This window comes from Nasonia vitripennis, assembly GCF_009193385.2.
Source record: "Nasonia vitripennis strain AsymCx chromosome 3 unlocalized genomic scaffold, Nvit_psr_1.1 chr3_random0004, whole genome shotgun sequence".
Lineage (NCBI taxonomy): Eukaryota > Metazoa > Arthropoda > Insecta > Hymenoptera > Pteromalidae > Nasonia > Nasonia vitripennis.
The window spans coordinates 2,591,179-2,613,106 of NW_022279623.1; the positions used below are offsets into that span (position 1 = coordinate 2,591,179).

The following is a 21,928-nucleotide window of genomic DNA, read 5'->3' on the forward strand; positions in this document are numbered from 1 at the left end:
GGGTTCACACGCTTCTGCTCCCGGCCAACGCGCACGTGTCCCAATCGCGCGCGTATACAGCAGCAGCCGCAGCAGCAGCCATACCTCTTAAACCGAACGCCCTTTTGTCTCTTGTGTTCCTTTCGAATTCATCGTACATATATCGGACGCGCGTCCGAGTGTCTCCTCTCCGGCGTGCAAGTGTACGCTATATACTTATAGGTGCGGGGACTGCTTTCGCAGGAAAAATTCCTCCGGCCTGCTGCCGCTGGTGCCGAATCGCCGCAAGATCGGGACAGATCATTATGGGTCCCCGTAAGCAGAGCTCCTTCTTCTCGGGGGCTTTCTTTTACTCTCTCGGTTCTTCCTCGGGCCGTGGCTCGTAAATATTCGCCAGCCGAATAATGCTGCTGCTGCTGCTGCCGTTGTTGCTCAGTTCGGCCCGGTAATGAAGGACATCCTCGTTAATTAGTCGATAAATTATCCTTCACACTCGCTCCCTCTCTCTTCGCTATCTATCCATCTACCTGTCCGTCTCGCGTGTGCAGCGGTGCAGCCTCTCGTTTCTAAGCGCCTGCGTTTTTTTTTGCTCGGATTTGGTCGGGACCGCATAGTTTACGACGCTCCATATCTCGCGCGCGCAGGAGAGAAAGAGAGGAGAATTGAATGGTTTGCTCAGCTTTCGGGAATCCAAATTGGGGGAACGCCGCGCGCGAAAAATATCGCTTATCGACCGCTGCACCTGCTTAGGATATTGTGTTCTCGCAGCCGACGGAACCCAATAAATAATAATCAGATGCAGTGCTGTAACGCAGGATTTCACCGGGCGTGTGAACGCGTTCGATTACGCGTGTAAACGCGCAGCTCCGACACCAAAAATTTCAACGCAAACCAGCTATAATTCGCAGCGACAGCGGCCGCTTAAAGATACTCGTCCACACTTTCCCATAGCAGCAGCAGCAGCAGCAGCAGCAGCAGCGGTAGCCGATAAGATCAGCTCCCAGCGCGAGCTGTATACACAAGTGCGTGTCAAAGAGGTGCCTCTACGGCGGCCCGTCGTCAGAGCTAGAGCAGCGCGACACTCTCGACTTCGTGCCGCTCGGCCGTAGATCAGAGAGCGCAGCGCGCCCTAACTACTTCCTGCGCTCGCGAACCGCGGAAACGAGCCGCGGAGGTTGCAGCGCGCACAGGTTGCTCGGCCGCGTAACCGGAGAGCTTGCATATATTCGCAGCTGATATAGCGATGAGGATGCTTAACGTCACATTATTCACGAAGAAGTTGTTTAGAGCCGAGCCGAGGATAAGTTGCGGGGCTTCGAATTTCTCGGAAAATTTACGATACTCATCGGCGCTCGCGGGATTGTATCTGGTGTCGCTGATTTTTTCCTTCTCTCCGCGCACACGGAGTACTTTTTATGCTTTAGAAAACTCTCTTTACGGAGAGATAGAAGCGCGGGTCATCGTCGCAACCACGCCTCTGGAAGCTATGGGAAAAGCGTGTACGTGCGGCGTGCAGCAGCAGCTTCGATAAGTGCGAGATAGCTTATGAGACTATGAGACTGTCCCGAGTGATTGGTCGAGCTCGCGGGTCGAGCGCATTCCTCGTATTATACATACCGCTGCAGGAATACACGCCGGCGGAGCGCATGTTTCAATGTTTAAAGTTGCGGCTCCCGCGGATTAGGAATCGCAACTGGTTCTCGCGAGAGACGTTAATTTGAATTACAATGACGGAAATTACGGACTGGTTTCCCCCGCGCGGATTTTATTGGGCGGCGTAAATTACGCGGCTCTCTCTCTCTCTCTCTCTCTCTCTCTCTCTGTTTGCGCTTTTTTACGCTTCTCTCTCTCTCTCTCTCTCTCTCTCGTTCTTCGGGCGCGTAGGTTTGCAAACTTGTTCGCAGCAGTGGAGAGAAACGTATTGAAAGGAGCTGGAATTTTAATTTGTCAGGGGATGAAAGATTTTCAGTAAAGAGGACTCTTTATTGACTTTTTATTGGATAGAGGATCGTCGCCTCCTCGTCGTCGAGGATACTTCTTTCTTTTTGCTCTCTCTCTCCTCTCTCTCTTCCTTTCGTCCGCCGTCGATATTTATCGCCGGCAACAAGGCGTTTAATGCCCGCAGCCCGATGTTCCGTGCGGTTTGCATTCGAATAACTTTGCAAAAATACGTTATTTACAGATGTATGAATCAGAGGTAGGCTCTCTCTGCTGCTCTTTTAACATTTAAATTGAAATGGCTTGTGCAAATAAATTACACTCGGGTCTTGCGCGTACATATAAAAACTCGTTTTTCTCCTCTTTTGTCGGGCGCAGCTCTCTCTCTCTCTCTCTCTCTCTCTCTCTCTCTCTCGCGCGGAAGAATAAATTAATCTAATAAATACGTTGGTTTATCACGTCGCAGAGCTAGAAATCCGCGCCGCTGGCCTCGTCGAAAATGGTAGCGATGTAATTGCTCGCGTCGCTCGGAGTCGGATACTCGTCGGGATGGGAGTGAAGCAAGTGCGCCCGAAGTTCCTTCGAGAAGTTGGTCTGATAAGCTCCACAGGATTCGCACTGATATATCATTTTGCCTGGATGCAGGTTCGTCGATAGAACGTGTTTTCGCAGATTTTCCTGAAAGAGAAAAAATGATATTTCGTGTGATAAATACGTCAGATTTAAACGAGGCCCTTAAAAACGCGCGCGACGTATTCATACACACGCGAAAAGTAGCATAAGCGTCGAAGCCGCTCCATAAACACGTCAGCGTCCTCGTTCGCCGGCTGCGTATAACCGGCGAGCAACAAATAAATCAGCATAAATGCACAACAAAGCGTATCATCAGCCTCCCCTGATTTAATCATCAGCTGCGCGCGTACGTCCATACAAAGAGCCTCATACGCTCTCTCTCTCTCTCTCTCTCTCTCTCTCTCTCTCTCTCTCTCTCTCTCTCTTTCTCTCCCGAATACCGATATTGAAAAGGAGCCTGCGCTGCAGAAGAAGGCGGGAGCGAGAGAGGAAGAAGAGGATGAGGCGCAGTATGGGTACTTCGCAAATCTCCGAAGAGTGACTTGGACGAGCTGCCGCTGCTGCGCGTTAAGCATTTACACCTCGGCTCTCCGGCGGCGCATATAAACCGGTAGGCGGGCACTTAGCGTCCCGAGGTTCAAAGGTAAAGACTCGTATATATATCCGGACCGTTAAGCTGCCGCCACCGCCGCTGCGATCTGTACGAGGGATGTCTATTGCGAGCCGTATCGATGTCGAGATGGATTCGCTAAAAATCCGAGAAACGATTCGAAAAATTGCAGAGTTGCCGCTGCCGACGGTATAATGTACCAGAAAAAAAAACGAACCGGACGCGCGCGCGCGCGCGCGAGAGGAGCTCTTGAAAGGGAGCTAAGTAGCGTGCTCGGTCGTAAACATACAGCCGTCCAGGGCTTATACGAGCCGTTGATGGCAGCGGCAGACATCAAATTTAATTTCCCATAACTAAATCTTTCCTTCGCGCGCCCCACCGCTGTCGATGTGTGCAGTGTGCATACTATATACTGCGCTCGTATCTCCGCGGCACTTCCTCTCTCACCGTATAGTAGGCGAAGCTTTTTTCTCTTTAGAGAACGTTTTCTCGGGCGCATGATTTATAAATTTCGCAGCCTCGAGAATGTTCGATCACGCGAAAAGCAAAAAAGGCAGCGCGCGCAAAATACCGGTCTCCCGCGCGAATGCCTCGTTTATCTGGCGATAATTAGCGCGCGACGCATGCTCACCTCAAAGCCACCTACGTGTAAGCGCGGCTCATAGCGAGAGAGAGCGCCACCAACCGCGAAAAGTGCCGATCCCGACGCGACGCTGAGAGCCACTGGAATGAGTTTATATACGTCGCGCTATCGTGTGTGTGTGTGTATGCGGGGCGACACACGAAGAGCCGCCGCCACTGCATTAGCATACCCGGCGAGAGCTGCGAATCTGTCTCCCGCAAGCTGGCCGCGCGCACAATTAACTCGTTATCTTATCGGCGACTCGCGGCGACTCTTCGAAGCCGAAAAACATTAAGGTGTACGCACGCCTTGCTTAATTTACACCCCGCAAAACGAAAATCGCAAGCGAGTCGCCCCGAGAGATTCCCTCTCTCTCTCGCTTTTTTTTCTTCTTGATTCTTCTTCTCTCTCTCTCTCTCTCTCTCTCTCTCTCTCTCGGCTCCGTATAGAGCGAGAACGCGCTGACAGCTTTATGCTGATGAAAGAAACAGGTGTGCGTGTGTGCGCGCGCGTCGATAACGCGGCATATAATCGTTTCGCGCTGCGCGAAATTCATAATTTCCCGGGTTTTACGGCGGCTTCGCGTTTCTCGATATGCTCGCGTCGACTGCCTTTTTTTACATTTTTATATGCACACGAGGCTTATCGATGAGCGGATCGCTCCGATGATCGGCGTTGGAGATAGAGCGAGAGCGAGCAAGACTCTTTGTTTCTTAATGAATATACGTCGGCGGACGATTTGAATGCGAGATCGACGCTACAGCGGCGTTGCGACGATATGACGGGTGCGATTGCTCCCGGTTTTTGAGAAATCAGTTTCTCGCGCTGAAATCGTTCTCGCGAAATCATTCGCTCATATACCGCGGCGCCGCATCGGGAATATATCACGCCCACACTTTTACGAGCAGCCGCGCGGAACCAGTTTCTCGCTCGAGAATCCGTCATCGAATTATAAACCGATTACCCGCACTCAGAGAGAGAGAGAGAGAGAGAGAAAACAATTTCCCTCTAATGAATAGGCCTCCCTCGCGCACGGCTATGCGCGCAAAAGGACGAATGCGAGCGAAATTCGAATCTTATCGATCCCTCTACGCTTGTTAGCGCATCGAGAGAGAGAGAGAGAGAGAGAGAGTCACGGTTATTTGCACGCGTATACGGACGACGCGTTACATTGTAATGGCCCCGTATTTACCATCGGCAGCGGGTTAATCGAAGAGCCGGCTACCACTTCGCGGTAGGTCCGCCTCCCTCTCGATTCCGTTGCTGCTTTTTTTCGTTCGCGAACGAGAGAGGGAGAGAGAGAGAGAGAGAGGGAGAGAGAGAGAGAGAGAGAGAGAGAGAGAGAGAGAGAGAGAGAGAGAGAGAGAGAGCATTCCGATAAGGTTAATCAGCGGCCGGATTCGAGATTTATGGCAAGCCAGTCTCTTGTCGTCGAGCGGCGAGAGAGAGGCCTGACCGACGCGCCGAAGAATGCGCGCGATTTAGACGTGCCTTTTTATCCCTAATGACAGCTTTATGGCTTTCCCCGGATATTTGCCAATGTATACGCCTGTATGACACGGAAGAGTTTTCTCACCAGATTGTTGCTCGCGTAGGGGCAGTGACGGCACTTGTACGGCTTCTTGCCGGTGTGCAGGCGGACGTGTCGCTTCAGGTGCGAGCTGATCCTCGTCGTGAAGTTGCAACCGCTGTACTGACACTTGAGCGACTGTCCGCTGTTCTCGTCGTCCGATAGCTCGTGTCGCTTCCTGTGCCTGAAATCACGAGAAACGAAAGGTTGATTAATCGCAGGGCACACAGTATAATCGCACGGAGAAAAAGCGGCCGCGACCGTATTTTAATTAACGCCGCGCGGCGCAGTACAGCGCGAAAGCAGGTAGGTAGCAAACAAACGTGTTAATCATTTTCGATCGCGCCGCTGCAGAGCCGGGAAATCGAGCAGGAGAGCGATTATCGCCACATAGCCGCGCGCGCCCGCGAAGTTTATGGTTGTCTATGGAGCAAAAGCACGCCGGGCGATTACTGATTATGACTGATGCGATATGCGTGCGCGATATTACCGTCTCTCTCTCTCTCTCTCTCTCTCTCTCGCCACACTGCGCAGCGGCGAGAGCTGCTCTCGAGTGCCATTGCCGCTACCGGCGCTCTCTCTCTCTCTCTCTCTCTCTCTCTCTCTCTCTCTCTCTCTCTACTATAGCGCGGCTCGACTCGCCTATATCAGCTTCGAAATGCGTGACACGTTTAATTAAAATCCCGCGTGATTTACTCGCGCTCGCGTATACCAAGCGGGCCGCTGGACGCGCACACGCGGGACTCGGGTGTGTGCGTGGATTATATGGAGGGATGCGGAGAAAGAGCCGCTCGTATGACGGTGGAAGGAACGGAAGGGCTGAGGGATAAGCGTATTTCGAGTGACTCTTTTTTTGCGTTGGTGTCTATGATCGAGGAAATTTTGAAATACGGAAACACAGCCTATTCGTCTAGTTAATAATTTATTTTTACATGTCCATCTTTTTCCTTCCCATCGCATGTTTGTTGGCCCGGGCCATTCCGTCCCTTCGACAGCGGTGGCGGAGCGCATACAGCTCTGAAAAGGGTCGAAAAAAGGCAGTCGGAGAGGAAGAGATAGAGAGCGAGCGGAAGGCCGAAACACAGCGTATAGGGTCACTTAATTGCTGGAAAATTGAAAACGACCGAGCAAAGTTTAAATGTACTGCTACAGAGCACGTACACAGCGCCGGCAGACAAATCTCTCCTGCGCGCAGCACTGCATCGAGATTTTTATCAATCATCGTCGCGAATCGCGGAACAAGCCGCGCGCAGAGTTACGGTACGGGAGGACCAGGTGTGTCACAGACCGCCGACAGCGGAGAAAGAAGCGCATCGACGCGGTATTATCGTACATATAGGTGCATACGTATACGCGCCGAGAAATGTATTAGCAGGGAATTTACGAGTCCGGCCGAGGCCATAACGCGCATCCGTTGCAGGTGTAGGCACCTGACGCGCCGCTCGCGCGAGCCAACGAGAGTTACAAGCGCGATTAAAAATTATTCTTTCACTCGGTGGCGCACTGGAGTACGCATGTGTATGCATAATTAAAGCTGTCAAGCGAGAGAGCGTGATTCACGCGTATAATGTGCCACGCAATGTTTCGAAGGAGTTGCGAACGATCGAGTAATTTTAACGACTGCCGCGTAGTCTAGTATCGAATTGTTCTTTGCGGGCAATTTTAATAATGATTAGAAAGCATTAGCCGACAGGATGAGCCACTCAGCGGAATGGACGGTTTCCTCGCTGATATTGCGCTTCAATCGCGACTCGAGGAAAAAGAGAGTAGCGCGAAATCGAATTTAATTTAAGCTTCAGAATTTTATTCGGCGCGCACGCTTGACACTAGTCAAACAAAAATACGTCACACCAGCTACTGCGGAGGGTCAAGGGAGGAGAGTTTGTTTAGAACGAGCTCGGTGCTGCCGCGACGGAAAAAAGAGTCGACGAGGGGAAAGAAAAAGCTTGTATTTAGCGCGCGTGCCGGGGTAAAAGCCTGCATAACTTTCGAGCTCGCGCTTTTATTGGACACGCGAGCGGCGTCCCTTGAGTTTACTGTGGTCGAAGAACGCACTGCACACCGAAAGTCCAGACGCACGGCAGAATTTATCTGCTCCGGGAAATTCTTTCTCCCGCCGTTCATTCTGCCTTACTGTTGCATAAATAAAATAATGTTAACGATACGCACCTCACGAGCTGGACCTTGGTTTTGGCGGCGTAGGAGCAGTCGCCGCACTGGAACTCACGTCGTTGATCGCTGCCGCTGTCGTGGACGAGCCTCCGGTGATGCTTGAGCTCGGTCTCGGTGCGCAGGATCGTCGGGCAGCCGGGCAGCCCGCACTTGTACTGCTTCCCGGCGTGTCGCGTCATGTGCTGTCGCAGAATGTGCCTGAAACGATACATAAAAAGAATTATACGGCGTCAACAAAACGATTCGAGCCGGCCGAGAGAGAAATCCACCTGTTTACCCGGCGCGCGCGCACACCGAACGAAATCAATTCTTTCTTTTCTCCTCTTTAGCGCAGCAGCAGCACAGCGCGCCGATAGCGAGGACGATTTATAGTACAGCGAAGAATGCCGCGAACAAAAGGGCATCCGATTTTTTCGATAGCCGGCTACCGAGAAATTCTTGCGCGCAGGCATGTGTGTGTACATCGGAAGCGAGAAGGGCCTGCGGGGAAGAGAGAGAGAGAGAGAGAGAGAGAGAGAGAGAGAGAGAGAGAGAGAGAGAGAGAGAGAGAGAGAGAGAGAGAGAGAGCAAGGCTGCCTATAAGGACGAGCGAGCGCGTGCATAAAGCGAGAGGGGGCCGCACGCGAGAGATCTGGGCCGTCCGCGAGCCGCAGGAGCTGCCCCGGGTTCTGCAATTGGCCGCGCAAGTGTAACGCCGCGCTTTTACATTGTAAGGACGCCCGCCCTCGCATGAGAAATCACGGCCTGTTGCACCGGGGAGAACGGCTGGGCAGTGCAGTGCGCGCGCGAATTCCGATGCGAGTGAATGATCGTTGACCATCGCGTTGCGACACACGCGCGGGCTTCTTTGTTTTGCTGCCGGGTATTTTTCTCCTTTATTTTTCGCCCTCGCGCGAAATCAGCGGGGAATTTTAATGGGCTGCTCTGACTTTGATGGAATTATGGTATCGGCTCGGCTTTTACTCGAATAATACTGCGAATCATCTCGCTGTGCTCTATGGACAATCATCCGCGCATGTGTCGAGGAACAAAACCTCGGTATAAGATCCAGAGGAACAGAGAGATAATTCGCGAGCTTGGGCAAAAAGTCAATCGCATAAATTAGCCATAAATTCGAAAAGTCGAAAAGAGTCAAACAAAATTGATTGAAAAATAAATTTGCGCAGCAGCCACTCCTCCGAAGCGGCATCACGTAGCCTTCACAATCCTCAATCTCGCCGAGTAGTCTGCGGCAGCGAAAAAATAAGAGGATCTCCGCGAACAAAAGCATGACCCACATAAATATATCGAGAGCTCGCTTCGAAGCTTATAGAAGTTGACCGCATCATCCGAAAGAGAGAAAAAAGCCGCGCCGCGCTCGCGGCGATTAAGAAGAGGACGCAGCAGCAGCTCTCGCTTTTTTTGGGATGTCGCAGGCGTGACGAGAAACGGCTGTGTATATACGTATGCGCGCGATCGGGCAAAACCGGATACCGTCAATCACGCTGATTTACCTGCGGAGCGGCAGAGAGAGAGAGAGAGTGAGAGAGAGAGAGAGAGAGAGAGAGAGAGAGAGCTGGGCCTCTCGCATCGTCATCCCGTGAAGCACACTCATTTACTCGATCGGACTCGCGCCATTTAAAAGTCTAATATACATCTCGAGCTGCCCTTCGTTACATTACATCCGTCAATGAGTCACACACACACGCACACACACACACACGCTGGGGCGGCGCCGTCTGCGCGTCTTGATTTCTGACGTTTTCGCCCGCAGGAGGGGAACCAGTTCGCTCTTTTTTCCCCGCGTGTCTTTTTTCTCCTGCCTTCGATTCGCTTTGGTCTCGCGCGCTGTGCGATGGCGGCTCTCCATTAACAAAACGCGCCATTACAAGGCGAGGCGCGAGCAGTGATTCATTCGACGTGAATGAATGCGAACGACGAGAGGGCGAAGAGAACACTTTCGGCGCCTAGCCGCAGCAGCCGACTGCGCGATGCTCCGACTTGGATGGATGGATAAAAGAAGAGCGAGAGACGGGGACGAGAGCCGATCGAGCTCCGCGATTGGTTTCCTCTTTTCTTCTCGAGGCTTCTGGGACTCGTGCGTGATGCGGCGATGGCGAGCATTATAATGCAAGTCGATGGAGATGTGAGCATGTGGTCACCCGCTTCGAAAATGTCTTTAATTATCCTTAGCACGATGGGTGAACATGACGGGATAGGTACGCAGCGCACGAATTACGATAAGAAAGTTAAGACGCTTAGCGGGGACGCTCGCTATGAGCAATAAGGAACGAGCAGAAATCTCAATAAACATGAGACAAGAAAATACGAAGGTATAATAGAAAGCGAGAAGAGGCGGGAGGGACGAGAAAGATTAGGGCCACTGCGCGTGCGGCTAAATAAAAATGTAGACTCCGTCTTCTAGGACAACGGTGGAAAGATACCCTGTATACACGTATACGTATGTGTGTGTATGGCGTATATGGGGGCAAAGTTTTGTCTGATATGCCGGATCCAGTGGAGGAAAAATCTCGCTCAGGACGCACGTATAGGACAATCCATAAAGTTGACCTACACGCAATTTCGTGAGAATTTTTGACGTCCCCGCAGCAGCTATAAGATAGCCGACTCCATAAAGCCGCTTTTCCCTCCTAGCTTCCCTTTCGCTCTCTCTCTCTCTCTCTCTCTCTCTCTCTCTCTCTCTTTCTCTACTCGCTTTGAGCCTCACCGCTGCAGGCTTTTCTACGTTTCTTATGTACTATATATTATATGGCTCTCTGCACTACACCGCTGATCTTCAAAGGTATTACGAGCGTTGGCAATTATTTATGCTGTGCCTCTTCTTTTTTTACGGATTTATATTGTTATGAAAAAATGTGTTTTATGCGTGACTGGGGCTTACTTGTTTCGAGCATATTAGTGTATATCACGTCAATCACGTCGACAAGTGCGGGTAATACTTGGAAGAGCACAAAAATAAACGTTGCGTTTCTGTACGTTTGTACATTCACGTGACTCGTCGCGTTGACGATACATAAAATTCACGCGATGTTCACACTGATAACACGTAATAACACGAAACTATTATCAGCAGATTGAGATCAAAGCTATTTGCCCAGTTAAATCGTCCATACATTTTTTGTTCAAATAAGAACTACAAACATAGAGCAATCAGAGTTGACAGAAGCACGTAGAAAAACTAAAATTACATTAGATATAAGAATTCACAACTCGTGAATGCAAACACAGCGCAACAACGACGGCTCTCGGATTGATGCGCTCATTCGATCCCTCAATCTCGTTCTGCATCTCCGGCTCTTCTCCGCACACACATACCCTCGCACAGCTACACAGCGACTCGGGATATTCCCTACTTTGGAGGTCCGTTCGCGTGGCACCGGGTCAATAAATATAAATCTCGATGGCGGAGAGAGAGAGAGAGAGAGAGAGAGAGAGAGAGAGAGAGAGAGAGAGAGAGAGAGAGAGAGAGAGAGAGAGAGAACACGGCATCGACCGACAGAGAAGCAAAGCCGTCGGCCTAATCAACGGGAAAAAACTCGTAAATCTAAGTGACAATTCGTGTAATTAAAATCAAGCAGCTAAGTATAGCCGCTCTCCCTCAGCGTCGCGATGATGCGAGAGGCATCTATCTCTCTTCCTCCTCTTCTTCTTTTCTCCCTCTCTCTCTCTCTCTCTCTCTCTCTCTCTCTCTCTCTCTTTCTCTCTCTCTCGATCCTGCGCCGCTTCTCTCGTGCCGGCGAACGAAATCGAAATGAAGGGACTCGTGTCGATGCTATTGCTGCGCTACTATACACCGCTGCGGCCCAAGAAACGTATAGGATGGAAGTATAGTGGCTGTATGGGCAGACGATAATCAACGACTGCTACCTCGCTTATTCGAAATGCTGGACTTGTTTGCGCGTCCTCTTCGTCTCTTTTTCGCGCTTCAACGTGTATACCGCAGCCCTGCGAGTGTATTATGCTCTTTTTGCCTTTTCTTTATGTATGCGCCTCTATATAGCGCGCTGTTCGCGATTCGTTTTTCTTTATTCGCGCTGCGCTGAACTTATGGCTTTTGACTCTCGATCGCGAGTGTTTTAATTGAATTCAGATGAAGCTATATATGCGCATTTACGAGAGAGCCGAGTAGCGAGCGGCTAAAAGTTTCGGTTGATGTAAGGTACTTTATGGATATGGCAGCAGCGCGCGCGGCGATACGGTTATACGCGCAAAATCCGCCGATTTAATGACGCCCGGCTAATGATAATGCGCAAAATCGGAAATCAGTATCTGTTATTCGAAATAATTCGGGCAGCATAACCGGTTACGAGGCTTAGAATATCTCCGCCGCTCGAAAAAGGCCGGTCTTATAATCGCTACAACAGTCCGCTATCGATGCGCAACGAGCATTAAATCAGCTCTTTCAATCCAGCAAATCTCCCGAAAAAGAAACATCCCCGGTGCGATTAATCGAAGCTACACGGCGCTGTCTTCCTTCCCACAGCGGCGGCGAAAAAAACTCTCCCCTCCGCGGAGAGAGAAAAAAATCCGGTCAGTATATAAAACACGCTGTTCATAATTTTCCTCTCCCCTCTTCATATCGTTCGGCTACTATAAAGCTTTTAACAAGCACGAGAGGAGCTTTAAGGGCCCGTGCGAATGTAACACGCTGCCGCTGCTGCTGGGGATTACATTACGAGCTTCGGCTCGCGATCGGAATAGCGATGAGACAAATGCTGCGGGACGCTTTACACGAGCTGCGCGCAGTCCTTAGCGCGACCCGCGGGGCGAGTGACTTATGTGCCCGCGACGCCGCGAACTCGAACGGACGCAGGTGGAGGCGGAGATGATGGAGATGCCGAGATTGTATCGATATGCGCGGTATATATGCGAGCCTTTCGCTTTTTCGTGGATGTGCACGTATGCGCGCAGGCATGCCATACCTGCGCTCGCTCCGGCTGCTTTGCTTTGCGAGTGAAACTCGCATCTGATTAATGTAGAAAGTTTCCGGCTGATTTTTAGCTGTTTCGGGTGGAAAGATTCGAGAAACGCCGTTTGAACAGCTCGACTTGTTTGTTGTGCGAAATTAGCCGTAATAAACACCGCGTCAGCAATTGAGCGTGCGCGGGAAATCCTCGATTGATAAATCGTGACCGAGAGCTATTACCGTGATGCTCATTCATTTAGGAGCGGGGATTTCCTAACTGAAGAATTTGAGACGCTGAACCGAGTATGAGACGTTTTCAGTGACGAAGACGATAATGACCCAGTGATTATTCAGGTCAATGTTTGTTTTGCTTTTCCCATCGCGCACATTGTCTCAGCAGCAGATATAAAGCTGTCCACCGACGAGAATCTCTATAGTCGTTCTGCGGACATTGCGGAGAAACGTTTACTCAGCTCCCAAGATGATACTCTTCGTCGTATCAAGTTTTTTAATACTACAAGTTGCTCTAGCTGCCCCCGTAAATGGTGAGTATTCTAATCGAAAATTGATTATAAGAACGTTATCACTTCTCACCAGATGCGATGTAAATAAATAAACACTTGTTGCTTTTTCTTTAATTTCATAGAAAATGAGGCGGAGCTGTTAGTGGCAGCAAAATATGGAATTTACCGAATGAACTTGGACGGGAGCAACGCAGTTCTAGTCAGCGATGCTGTTGACGCCAGAAGTGTGGACTACCACCACGCTAAGCATCTATTGTTCTGGAGCGACGTGGCTACCCACAAGATTTACAGCAAGGATTTGTTCGACGAGTCCAGTGAAGTCAAGACTGTAGTTGCGGGGCCGAATGACTGGGAACCCCGAGCCATCGCCGTCGACTACGTCAACGACAAAATCTACGCGATGGACCAACGCGGCAGCAAGATAGACGTCTTCGAGTTGGACGGAAGTAAGCGGATCAGCGGAATCAATGTTAATCTTACCAAACCTGTAGTAGATGACGACTATACCATGGATATCGTCGTTGATCCTAACGAAGGACTTGTTTTCTATGGAGAATACAATAAGGTAATTTTGGTTTTCGTCAAAAGCAACGCATCAATTCCGTAGCTATATTTCATGCCAACGCGAAGCTGTGATAGATATAATACGTAAAAACTAAAACAAGCACGTTACACGCTTCTATCGGGAAGAGATAAGGTCTGCAGATCAAGCAAGTGTAGGGTGCCTTATCGCCTTATTCTCGTCGACGATAAAATTTGTTCCCAACACGCGCATGAAATGGGCCTTTTTTCATGCCTAAAAGTATAGCGTAGAAAATCGTCCATTTCAAGCGTATTAGAAAAAGTTAGAGCTCAAGCGGGGAGAAGTTTTTCAAATCTCTTAAATTTTCTCAAATTTCTCAAATTTTTTGTGCACGACTTGAAATGCGCGATCTCCTACCCAATTTTCACGCATAAAAAAAGTTCCTTTCATGCCATTGATGGAAAAAACACGATGTGCAACACGGGAACAAAAGTTATGTCAGGCTCGGGTGAGGTGTTTTAAGCACTCGTCTACGACTCGTGCTGAACACCTCACCCACGCTTGACATATCTTATTTCCTCCTCTTGTTGCACAATGTACTATTGCTCACTGACCTATACAAGAAACTATTAATCTTCAGCCTCATAGAACAATATTTGTTTAACCAAAATTTCGCAGGTTATGCGTGCAACAATGGACTTCGCCTCCGTCAAATACGTCGGCCACAAATCCTTCGTCTCGGGCCTGACAATAGATCGCGAAGCTAAGCGCTTCTACTACGCAGGCACGCAGCGATTTCTCTGGAAAACAAATTACGATGGCCTGCGCGGGGATCACGTGAATACCTACGATCACTCGACGGATAACGTTCGCGGTACTGCCGTGTCCCCGCGCAGTCTGAGCAAGTACCACGGGGGATTCTTCTGGGTGGATGGTCGCGCGGACAGTGTACACCATCTGCAGCGTTACTTTTCGAAGCCAGTTAACACTAAAGTGAAGAACGCTTTCACCGTCAGGGTTAGGCATCCTTCGCTGCAAAGTGCGAGCCAGGTCAAGGTATTGTCTTGGAAATATATTCTTGAATTCTTAATGGAAATGATGAGTGAGTCGTTGAATAAACATAATTTTTTCTAGGGTTCCGCAAAAGGTTGCGAGAAAGCCGACTGCAAGTACATGTGTCTGGTGTCCAATCCGACGTATTCAAACGTAACACACTCGTGCTTTGAAGAAGTCAAGCAATAACTTTACGAGGAAAGACTGAATCGACATCAACATTTTTCTTGCGATTTCCATCATTCAAATACATAAATCACGACAAAACTATGTAAATATTTAAATTTTGTACAACATTTTTATAAAGAATAAATACTTTTTTATATAAGACAAAGTTCTGATGTATCATTCATCCTATGCATCATCGACCGTTACAGAAATTTAAAAAAAAAACCTTAAACTTGTGATATATTTATTTAAAAAGACGAACACATTTTTACACTCTCCGCGTGACTAGCTGTAGTAGGAAACTCTACCTTATCTAAGTCACTAAATATATTTTGTAATTTGAAAAGACGTAACATGTCAGTATATATGTATAGAGTATATATGTATAGAGAATATAATATGTATAGAGTACACAGTCACTTTTAACTTAAATAAAAAGTCACCACAATGGTGTAAGAAGTATTTACTTTGACTATAATATATGTTTGTAGTGTACTGTCTTAGTTTGAAATTAAATATATTAATTGTGAATACGCTCTTTTTAAGGTTCACTTTACGTATTCACAACATAGTCCAGTCATTATGCAGACATTTTCTAAAAGAACCTTTGTTGGAATATACAATAAGTATATAGTACGCCTATGTACTATAGTATATGTGACCGCTCTCCCCCTACTCTTGACTAGCTTCGAGAAGCTGCATATCGTAGCTTTCGGAGCTCGGCTCCTTACACAACAGTCTGGCCGAAATCAAGCGAAGCTAAAGACGTGTTTAATTCAGAATAAATTCTAATTAGTTTAATCCTGTATTTCTTATTTACTACCTGGTCCCATTATATTCCGAAAACCTTGTTCATCGTTACAAAACCTCTTTTCAAGTAAACAAATAAGTGCATATCGTAGCTTTTTATTGCTCTTTAAATCACGTTCTATACACACATGATTGTTACGTACCCGCAACAATATCGCTTACATAAGTAATGTGTATGGTAGCTGTAAAACTTAAATTTTGTTCGTAACTTTTTCAAAAGTGCGTTCTGAGGCGACATCAAGGAGAGTCCAACTGTAGCAGAAGTATATGGTAATCATTTTGGCGTTATATTTTCTTTAAACGTTTAAATTGGACATTCCGTGACACTTATCGCGTGGTAGCAACTTCTTCGTTTAGAATAAAATTCAATAAATAATATATTTTTCAAAAATATTGCTTTTAAAAATATTTTAATGAATTAGATTAATAAACAACTATGTTGGAAGTGCGTATTTCAAATAAGTACTTGAGCACATAACTTGTGGCATATGTATAATGCAATGAATCTGTCCACATTAGCACTTCAAACATTTTACCCAATCTTCTTTATTAGCAGATGATGCGCTCAGTAACATAGTTGCGACACAGTTATTATTACATTTTCAATTTTTTTAGCCTTTTTGCTTAGTTACAGGCTTAAACGTTTTCTCTCCGTTATACACTTAGTCTTGATTTTCAAACATTGGTTATCATAGCACATTACTGCTCCGACTTTGAGCGTTTTATTATTTTCTAATTTTTTAATACTCTTTCTCTTTGGATCGTAGATTTAAATCTATCTTTATATATACATCTTAGAAAGTTCCGAACAAAAAAATTCGACGAAAAAAGGTAAATAGGAAAACTGTTCCGTATTGGATGCTAAACACGTGTTTCGTATACTGAACGAGAAGCACTAGCTGTTTCATACTAGATACCGTTTTCTACTGTACTAGACGCACTCGTTTATAGATAAATTTAACCGTCGGATTATTTGAAGAGCTCAGCTTGTTTGTTCTAGATAAGTCGCGATAAGCGTTGCGTCACCATCAGTCGCGGCTTACGAAATTAAAATGTTCTGGTAATTCTCAATTGATTAACGATACGCGAGCGTAGTCTATGATTTAAATAGACATTCATTTTGGAGTAGGGATTTCCTATATGTGCAAAATTTGAGACATTGAACCGTAGTATCAGATATTACCAGTGACGAAGACGATAATAACCCACTAATTATGCAAATCATATATTTATTTTGCTTTTCCCATAGCGCACATTGTCTCAGCAGCAGATATAAAGCTCTCCACCGACGAGAATCTCTATAGTAGGTCTGCAGACATTGCGGAGAAAAGTTTATTAAGCTGCCAAGATGATACTTTTCGTCGTGTCAAGTTTTTTGATACTACAAGCTGCTTCTTCTGCCCCTGTAAATGGTGAGAATTGATTTACAATCCAAAAGCGATTATAAGAACGTTCGACAAGCTTATCTCCAGTAGCGATGTAAATAAATGAATCTTGATTGTTTGTTTTTTTTTGCAATTTCATAGAAAATGAAGCGGAGCTATTAGTCGCAGCAAGAAATGGAGTTTACCGTATGAACTTGGACGGGAGCAACGCAGTTCTAGTCAGCGATGCTGTTGACGCCAGAAGTGTGGACTACCACCACGCCAAGCATCTATTGTTCTGGAGCGACGTGGCTACCCACAAGATTTACAGCAAGGATTTGTTCGACGAGTCCAGTGAAATCAAGACTGTAGTTGCGGGGCCGAATGACTGGGAACCCCGAGCCATCGCCGTCGACTACGTCAACGACAAAATCTACGTGATGGACCACGGCAGCAGAAAGATAGATGTCTTCGAATTGGACGGAAGTAAGAGGATCAGTGGAATCCAGGTTAATCTGACCGAACCTGATGCAGATGAAGACTATACCATGGATATCGTCGTTGATCCTAACGAAGGACTTGTTTTCTATGGAGAACACAATAAGGTAATTTTGATTTTTGTCGAAAGCGAGATGTTGATTTCGACATTAAAAAACTGGAGTCACTGAGCACGTCACATCCATCGGAAAAAGACAAGGTCTGCAGATTAGCCGCCAAAAATCCAAATGCAGGGTGTCTTATCGTTTTATTCTCGGTGATTCAATTTCCTCTCAATTATTTGAGAACCAAAAGTTTTTAACCTCAAGTACTAATATTCGTTTGTCCATGAATTCGCAGGTAATGCGCGCAACAATGGACTTCACCTCTGTCAAAAAAGTCGGCGGCAAGTCCTACATCTCGGGACTGACCATAGATCGCGAAGCCAAACGCTTCTATTACGCAGATACACATCGATTCCTCTGGGAGTCGAATTACGATGGCGAACAGAAGGACCACGTCAATTTCTACGACCACCCGAGCGATTACGTTCGCGGTACTGCCGTGTCCCCGCGCAGTCTGAGCAAGTACCACGGGGGATTCTTCTGGGTGGATGGTCGCGCGGACGGTGTACACCATTTGCAGCATTACTCTTCGAAGCCAGTCAACACTGAAGTAAAGAACGCTTTCACCGTCAGGGTTAGGCATCCTTCGCTGCAAAACGCGAGCCAGGTTAAGGTATTGTTTTGGAAATATTCTTGAATTCTTAATGGAAATGATGAGAGAGTCGTCAAATAAAAATAACTTTTTTCTAGGATTCCGCAAAAGGTTGCGAGAACGCCGACTGCAAGTACATGTGCCTGGTTTCTAATCCAGCGTATTCGAGCGTAACACACTCTTGCTTCGAAGACGTTAAGCAATAACTTGGACTGAATCGACATAAACATTTTCGATCCGATTTTAATTAACTACGCATTCATAAATCACGAGAAAACAATGTAAACATACAAATTTTTCGCCAAAAATAAATACTTTTATGTACGAGACAAAATCTTAATGTGTCATGATTCATCCATATAATCTACTTGTGTTATCTGTGATTATAAATAATACAGAAAATATATCTCGATATCATACATGGAACGTTACACATCCAAACATTTAGCTAACAATATGCTCATATGAAGAACCATATATACATTTTACACTTCACAGTATTAGCCGAGGTATCAACTGCAGTATAATATAGTTCCTCTTTTAGTAATTTTAGGACGTTCAAAATGGAAATGTAAATCAAAAGTATAGTCAACACGTATTATACTGTCAAAGCAAAAAATCGTACACAAATAATAGAATTATTCACGGATGTTCAATGACTTCCGAGAAATTATGAACCCCAACTTTTCGTAGGTTTTCTCATATGCTTGTACATGGTTTTGCATGTGCACCAAAACAAGAAAGTGCTCTTGATAGCCGGTGAACTTGAAAAGTTATTTCCATTACCAATGCACTCAAGTGGTTGTACGCTCGCGTGTAAGCGAATTTAAATTATTAGTACTGTTGAGAAATACGTGAACGAGTACGAATTGCTGATTGTTTTAAATTTTGAGTATTTAGCTAGTAAGAGAAAACCCAGAGTAAGTCATAAATCTTCCTGCACACTAACCAGTAACCGTTCAAAGCGCGCAGATTGCAGATGCCTCCAGATAAAATGTTTTCGGCTCTTTTTTACCTGCGAAAGTATGCATCTAGCTGCAGCGCTGTGCGACTGTAACTTCAGTTCAGCACTAGCACTCGCAGAGGTAACATCTCGTACTCTTGCTCTGCGTCTATATTTCTCTGTATCGTCTAAACTGTGACCTTTTTGTATCAATAAATACTACACATTTAATTCTGCCATATCAATTGAGATTATCCTGCTTAATAAATTCAATAAGTATATTTTGATATGGTGGATAACCATCTCCAACTCTGAATAAGGCAAAACTCACTTTACAAATCAATATCAAACAGTGCTTTATACCACAACATCTTCTTTAAAATAATGTTTGCTGGCAGACAGTGCGCTCAGTCAGATTATTCATAGCACGACTCGTCTGTTGTGAAACGAGCCGCGATAAATATCACCAGTCTTACGAAGAGAGATTTTAATGTTCGGGAATCCTCGGTTCATAAAATAAAACCGTGAGTTATTGGGTTATTTCTCGCGTGAAAAATATAAGCCACTTAACTAAGTATCGGGCATTTCCCTTCAGATAGTAACACACTAATTACGCAGAAATAATATTTGTTTTGAGATATAAAATTGCTCCAGCACAACAAGAATCAGCAGTCAGTCCGCTGATGTTGCAGAGCAACGTTTACGCAGCAGTAAAAATGATACTCTTAGTCGTATCGATTGCTTTAACACTACAGGCTTCTGCTGCTTTTCCTTATAGATATGGTGAGTATCAATTTCTAATTCGAAAATTATTGTAATTCAATAAAAGGATACTTTTCAATGCACTTTTCTTCAGTGGCCGTTTGAATTTAACATACGTACTGGTTACTTTGAATTTTACAGCTAATGATGGTACGGAAATCCTTGTAGCAGCAACTGATAGAGTTTACAGAACGAGCTTCGACACATTTCTTGTCGCCAAGGCAGTCAACGCTACGGGTGTCGACTACCATTACGATAAGCATCTATTGTTCTGGAGCGACGTGGCTACCCATAGGATCTACAGCAAAGATTTGTTCAACGAATCCAGTGAAATTAAGACTGTAGTTGCAGGGCCGAATGACTGATTGTGAGAGCCCCGAGCCATCGCCGTCGACTACGTCAATGACAAAATCTACGCGATGGACCAACGCGGCAGGAAGATAGACGTTTTCGAGTTGGACGGAAGTAAGTGGATATCGTCGTTGATCCTTACGAGGGCTTCGTGTTTTATGGGGATCATAATAAGGTAATCAAGCGAGTTCATGACTGACTTCTTGTAGACAACTTTCAAGCTGTTTCGCACCAACGTGTAAGAAATAACTGGATATAAGACTTTGAATCGAGCACATTGCAGACTTCTATCTAAAAAAGATAAGGTCCGCAGATTAGTCGGCAAGAATAAACCACATGTAGGGCGTCTTATCACATTATTCTCGATGATTTCATTTTCGTTCGACGATCCAAAAAACCAAACTCGTCAACCTCAAACTAACAATATTCGTTTGATCATGTATTCGCAGGTGATGCGCGCCACGATGGACTTCACCTCCGTCGAGTGCGTCAGCCAAAAGGCCCGCATCTCAGGTCTGCCGGTAGATCCGTTCGTGAAGAGCTTCTACTACGCAGATGCTCAGCACGTCCTCTGGGAGACGAATTACAAAGGCGAGCGGAACTTCCGCTTCAATATTTACGAAGACGCACAGGGTTCCCTACTATAGTAGATTTATGGCTCCACGCAGTTTGAGCAAGTACAATCACCGGGAATTCTTCTGTTTGGAAGATCTCGTGGAGGAGGGCTATCCCAGTTTATTCCATTTACGGTTCTACAGGAGCCCCCAGGCGGAGTCAGTTTACACTGATATGAAGAGCGGTAGGACCATTAGGGTTAGACATTCTGCGGTGTCGAAGTCGAGAATTGTAAGCGTCAAGGTATTGTCTTGGACATGTTCTTGCATCTGAAAGGCTGCGAGAAAGCGAGTACATGTGCCTGGTGTCCAATGCAATGTACTCGTCGGTAATACACTCCTGTTTCGACGAGGCGTAACGATATTACAGCATTTTTCACGATGTAGTATTCGACTTTTGTATACAAAATTTCGACGAAAAATAAACGCACTTGTGCACGAAACAAAGTGTACTCGATCAATCGCGCAAATATTCCACCAACCCGCAGCAACCAAAGTATACAAAAAGTAAGAGCTGTACAGAGCATCAGCGTACGAGTCCGGTCGTGAAAAAAAGTCTCCCGGAGGAAGATTGAGAACGATGGACAGGGAACGATAATTCGAGTAAGTGAAAGAGGGGGGGGGGGGGGGGAGCGCATCGCTGCAGCGCAGCATCAGAGCAAAAAAAGCCGAGCTTGAAGAGAAGGAGAGATAGAGAGAGAGAGAGAGAGAGAGCGCGCCGGGGCATTAATTAAAAAGGTTGCGCATTAAAATGATTTGTTTTAATTGGCTCAAAGCGCTGAGGTATTTACGAGCGGACGCTGCAGCGCCGCCGCCGCTGAGCCGTCGAGAAATTTCCTACTCGCCCGAAGCGCGCTTTTATGCGCTCGTTTGCGCGAGCGTTCAACGTCGTCGTGCTCTCGTCAACTTTCCGCACGTCTTCATGCAGCTATACGCGTGTACGGAAGCTTCGCGGCGGTAGGATTGAGACCTCACACACGATCGGTGAGAAAGTCCACGCGGGGGAAAGTAGTGAGCGTGCATTTTCGAAGGTGAATTATGGATAGCGCGCGGGATTAATTACAGTGCAAAAAAGGGGCCGATCGGAGATTTTTATCTCGCGAGAGCGTGGGGAGGAAGACCGCGGAAGGTCAAGGCAAGGCTCTCGCGCCGCTGTCAATCGAGGGGAGAGAGAGAGAGAGCGAGCAATTAACCGCAGAGGCTTGTCCGGATTATTTATATCCATCCAAGTATCCCGATGTTAATATCTCTC

At 46.8% G+C, this 21,928-nt stretch overlaps 3 protein-coding genes across 5 annotated transcripts in view; 2 read left to right on the forward strand and 1 right to left on the reverse strand.

Annotated features, from left to right (window-relative positions):
- Positions 1-21,928, reverse strand: part of LOC100116047 (zinc finger protein 729) — a 66,497-nt gene that overhangs the window by 21,157 nt on the left and 23,412 nt on the right. For all 3 annotated transcript variants that reach the window (XM_016986387.2, XM_016986384.2, XM_031925774.1), the window contains 3 exons: positions 7,462-7,662; positions 5,299-5,476; positions 2,364-2,595 (listed from right to left, as the gene is read on the reverse strand). In XM_016986387.2, the coding sequence (XP_016841876.1) occupies positions 2,386-2,595; positions 5,299-5,476; positions 7,462-7,662 (589 nt within the window). In that variant the 3' untranslated portion in view covers positions 2,364-2,385. The remainder of the gene's footprint in view (positions 1-2,363; positions 2,596-5,298; positions 5,477-7,461; positions 7,663-21,928) is intronic.
- Positions 14,874-18,340, forward strand: LOC100116127 (low-density lipoprotein receptor-related protein 6). The gene is made up of 5 exons (XM_001600621.6): positions 14,874-15,718; positions 16,698-16,860; positions 16,975-17,417; positions 17,650-18,027; positions 18,105-18,340. Exons 2-5 carry the CDS (start codon positions 16,797-16,799, stop codon positions 18,210-18,212), a joined length of 993 nt encoding a protein of 330 aa, XP_001600671.2. The 5' UTR covers positions 14,874-15,718; positions 16,698-16,796; the 3' UTR covers positions 18,213-18,340.
- Positions 19,074-21,119, forward strand: LOC107981205. The gene is made up of 2 exons (XM_016986391.3): positions 19,074-19,732; positions 19,853-21,119. The coding sequence occupies exons 1-2, from the start codon at positions 19,633-19,635 to the stop codon at positions 20,074-20,076; spliced, it is 324 nt and encodes a 107-aa protein (XP_016841880.1). The 5' UTR covers positions 19,074-19,632; the 3' UTR covers positions 20,077-21,119.

Coding starts and splice junctions, on each gene's coding strand:
- LOC107981205 (XM_016986391.3), top strand. CDS start 19,633: ATGTTGCAGAGCAACGTTTACGCAGCAGTAAAAATGATACTCTTAGTC. Junction 19,733..19,852: donor TGCTTTTCCTTATAGATATG/GTGAGTATCAAT, acceptor TGAATTTTACAG/CTAATGATGGTACGGAAATC.
- LOC100116127 (XM_001600621.6), top strand. CDS start 16,797: ATGATACTTTTCGTCGTGTCAAGTTTTTTGATACTACAAGCTGCTTCT. Junction 17,418..17,649: donor TCTATGGAGAACACAATAAG/GTAATTTTGATT, acceptor ATGAATTCGCAG/GTAATGCGCGCAACAATGGA. Junction 18,028..18,104: donor AAAACGCGAGCCAGGTTAAG/GTATTGTTTTGG, acceptor ACTTTTTTCTAG/GATTCCGCAAAAGGTTGCGA.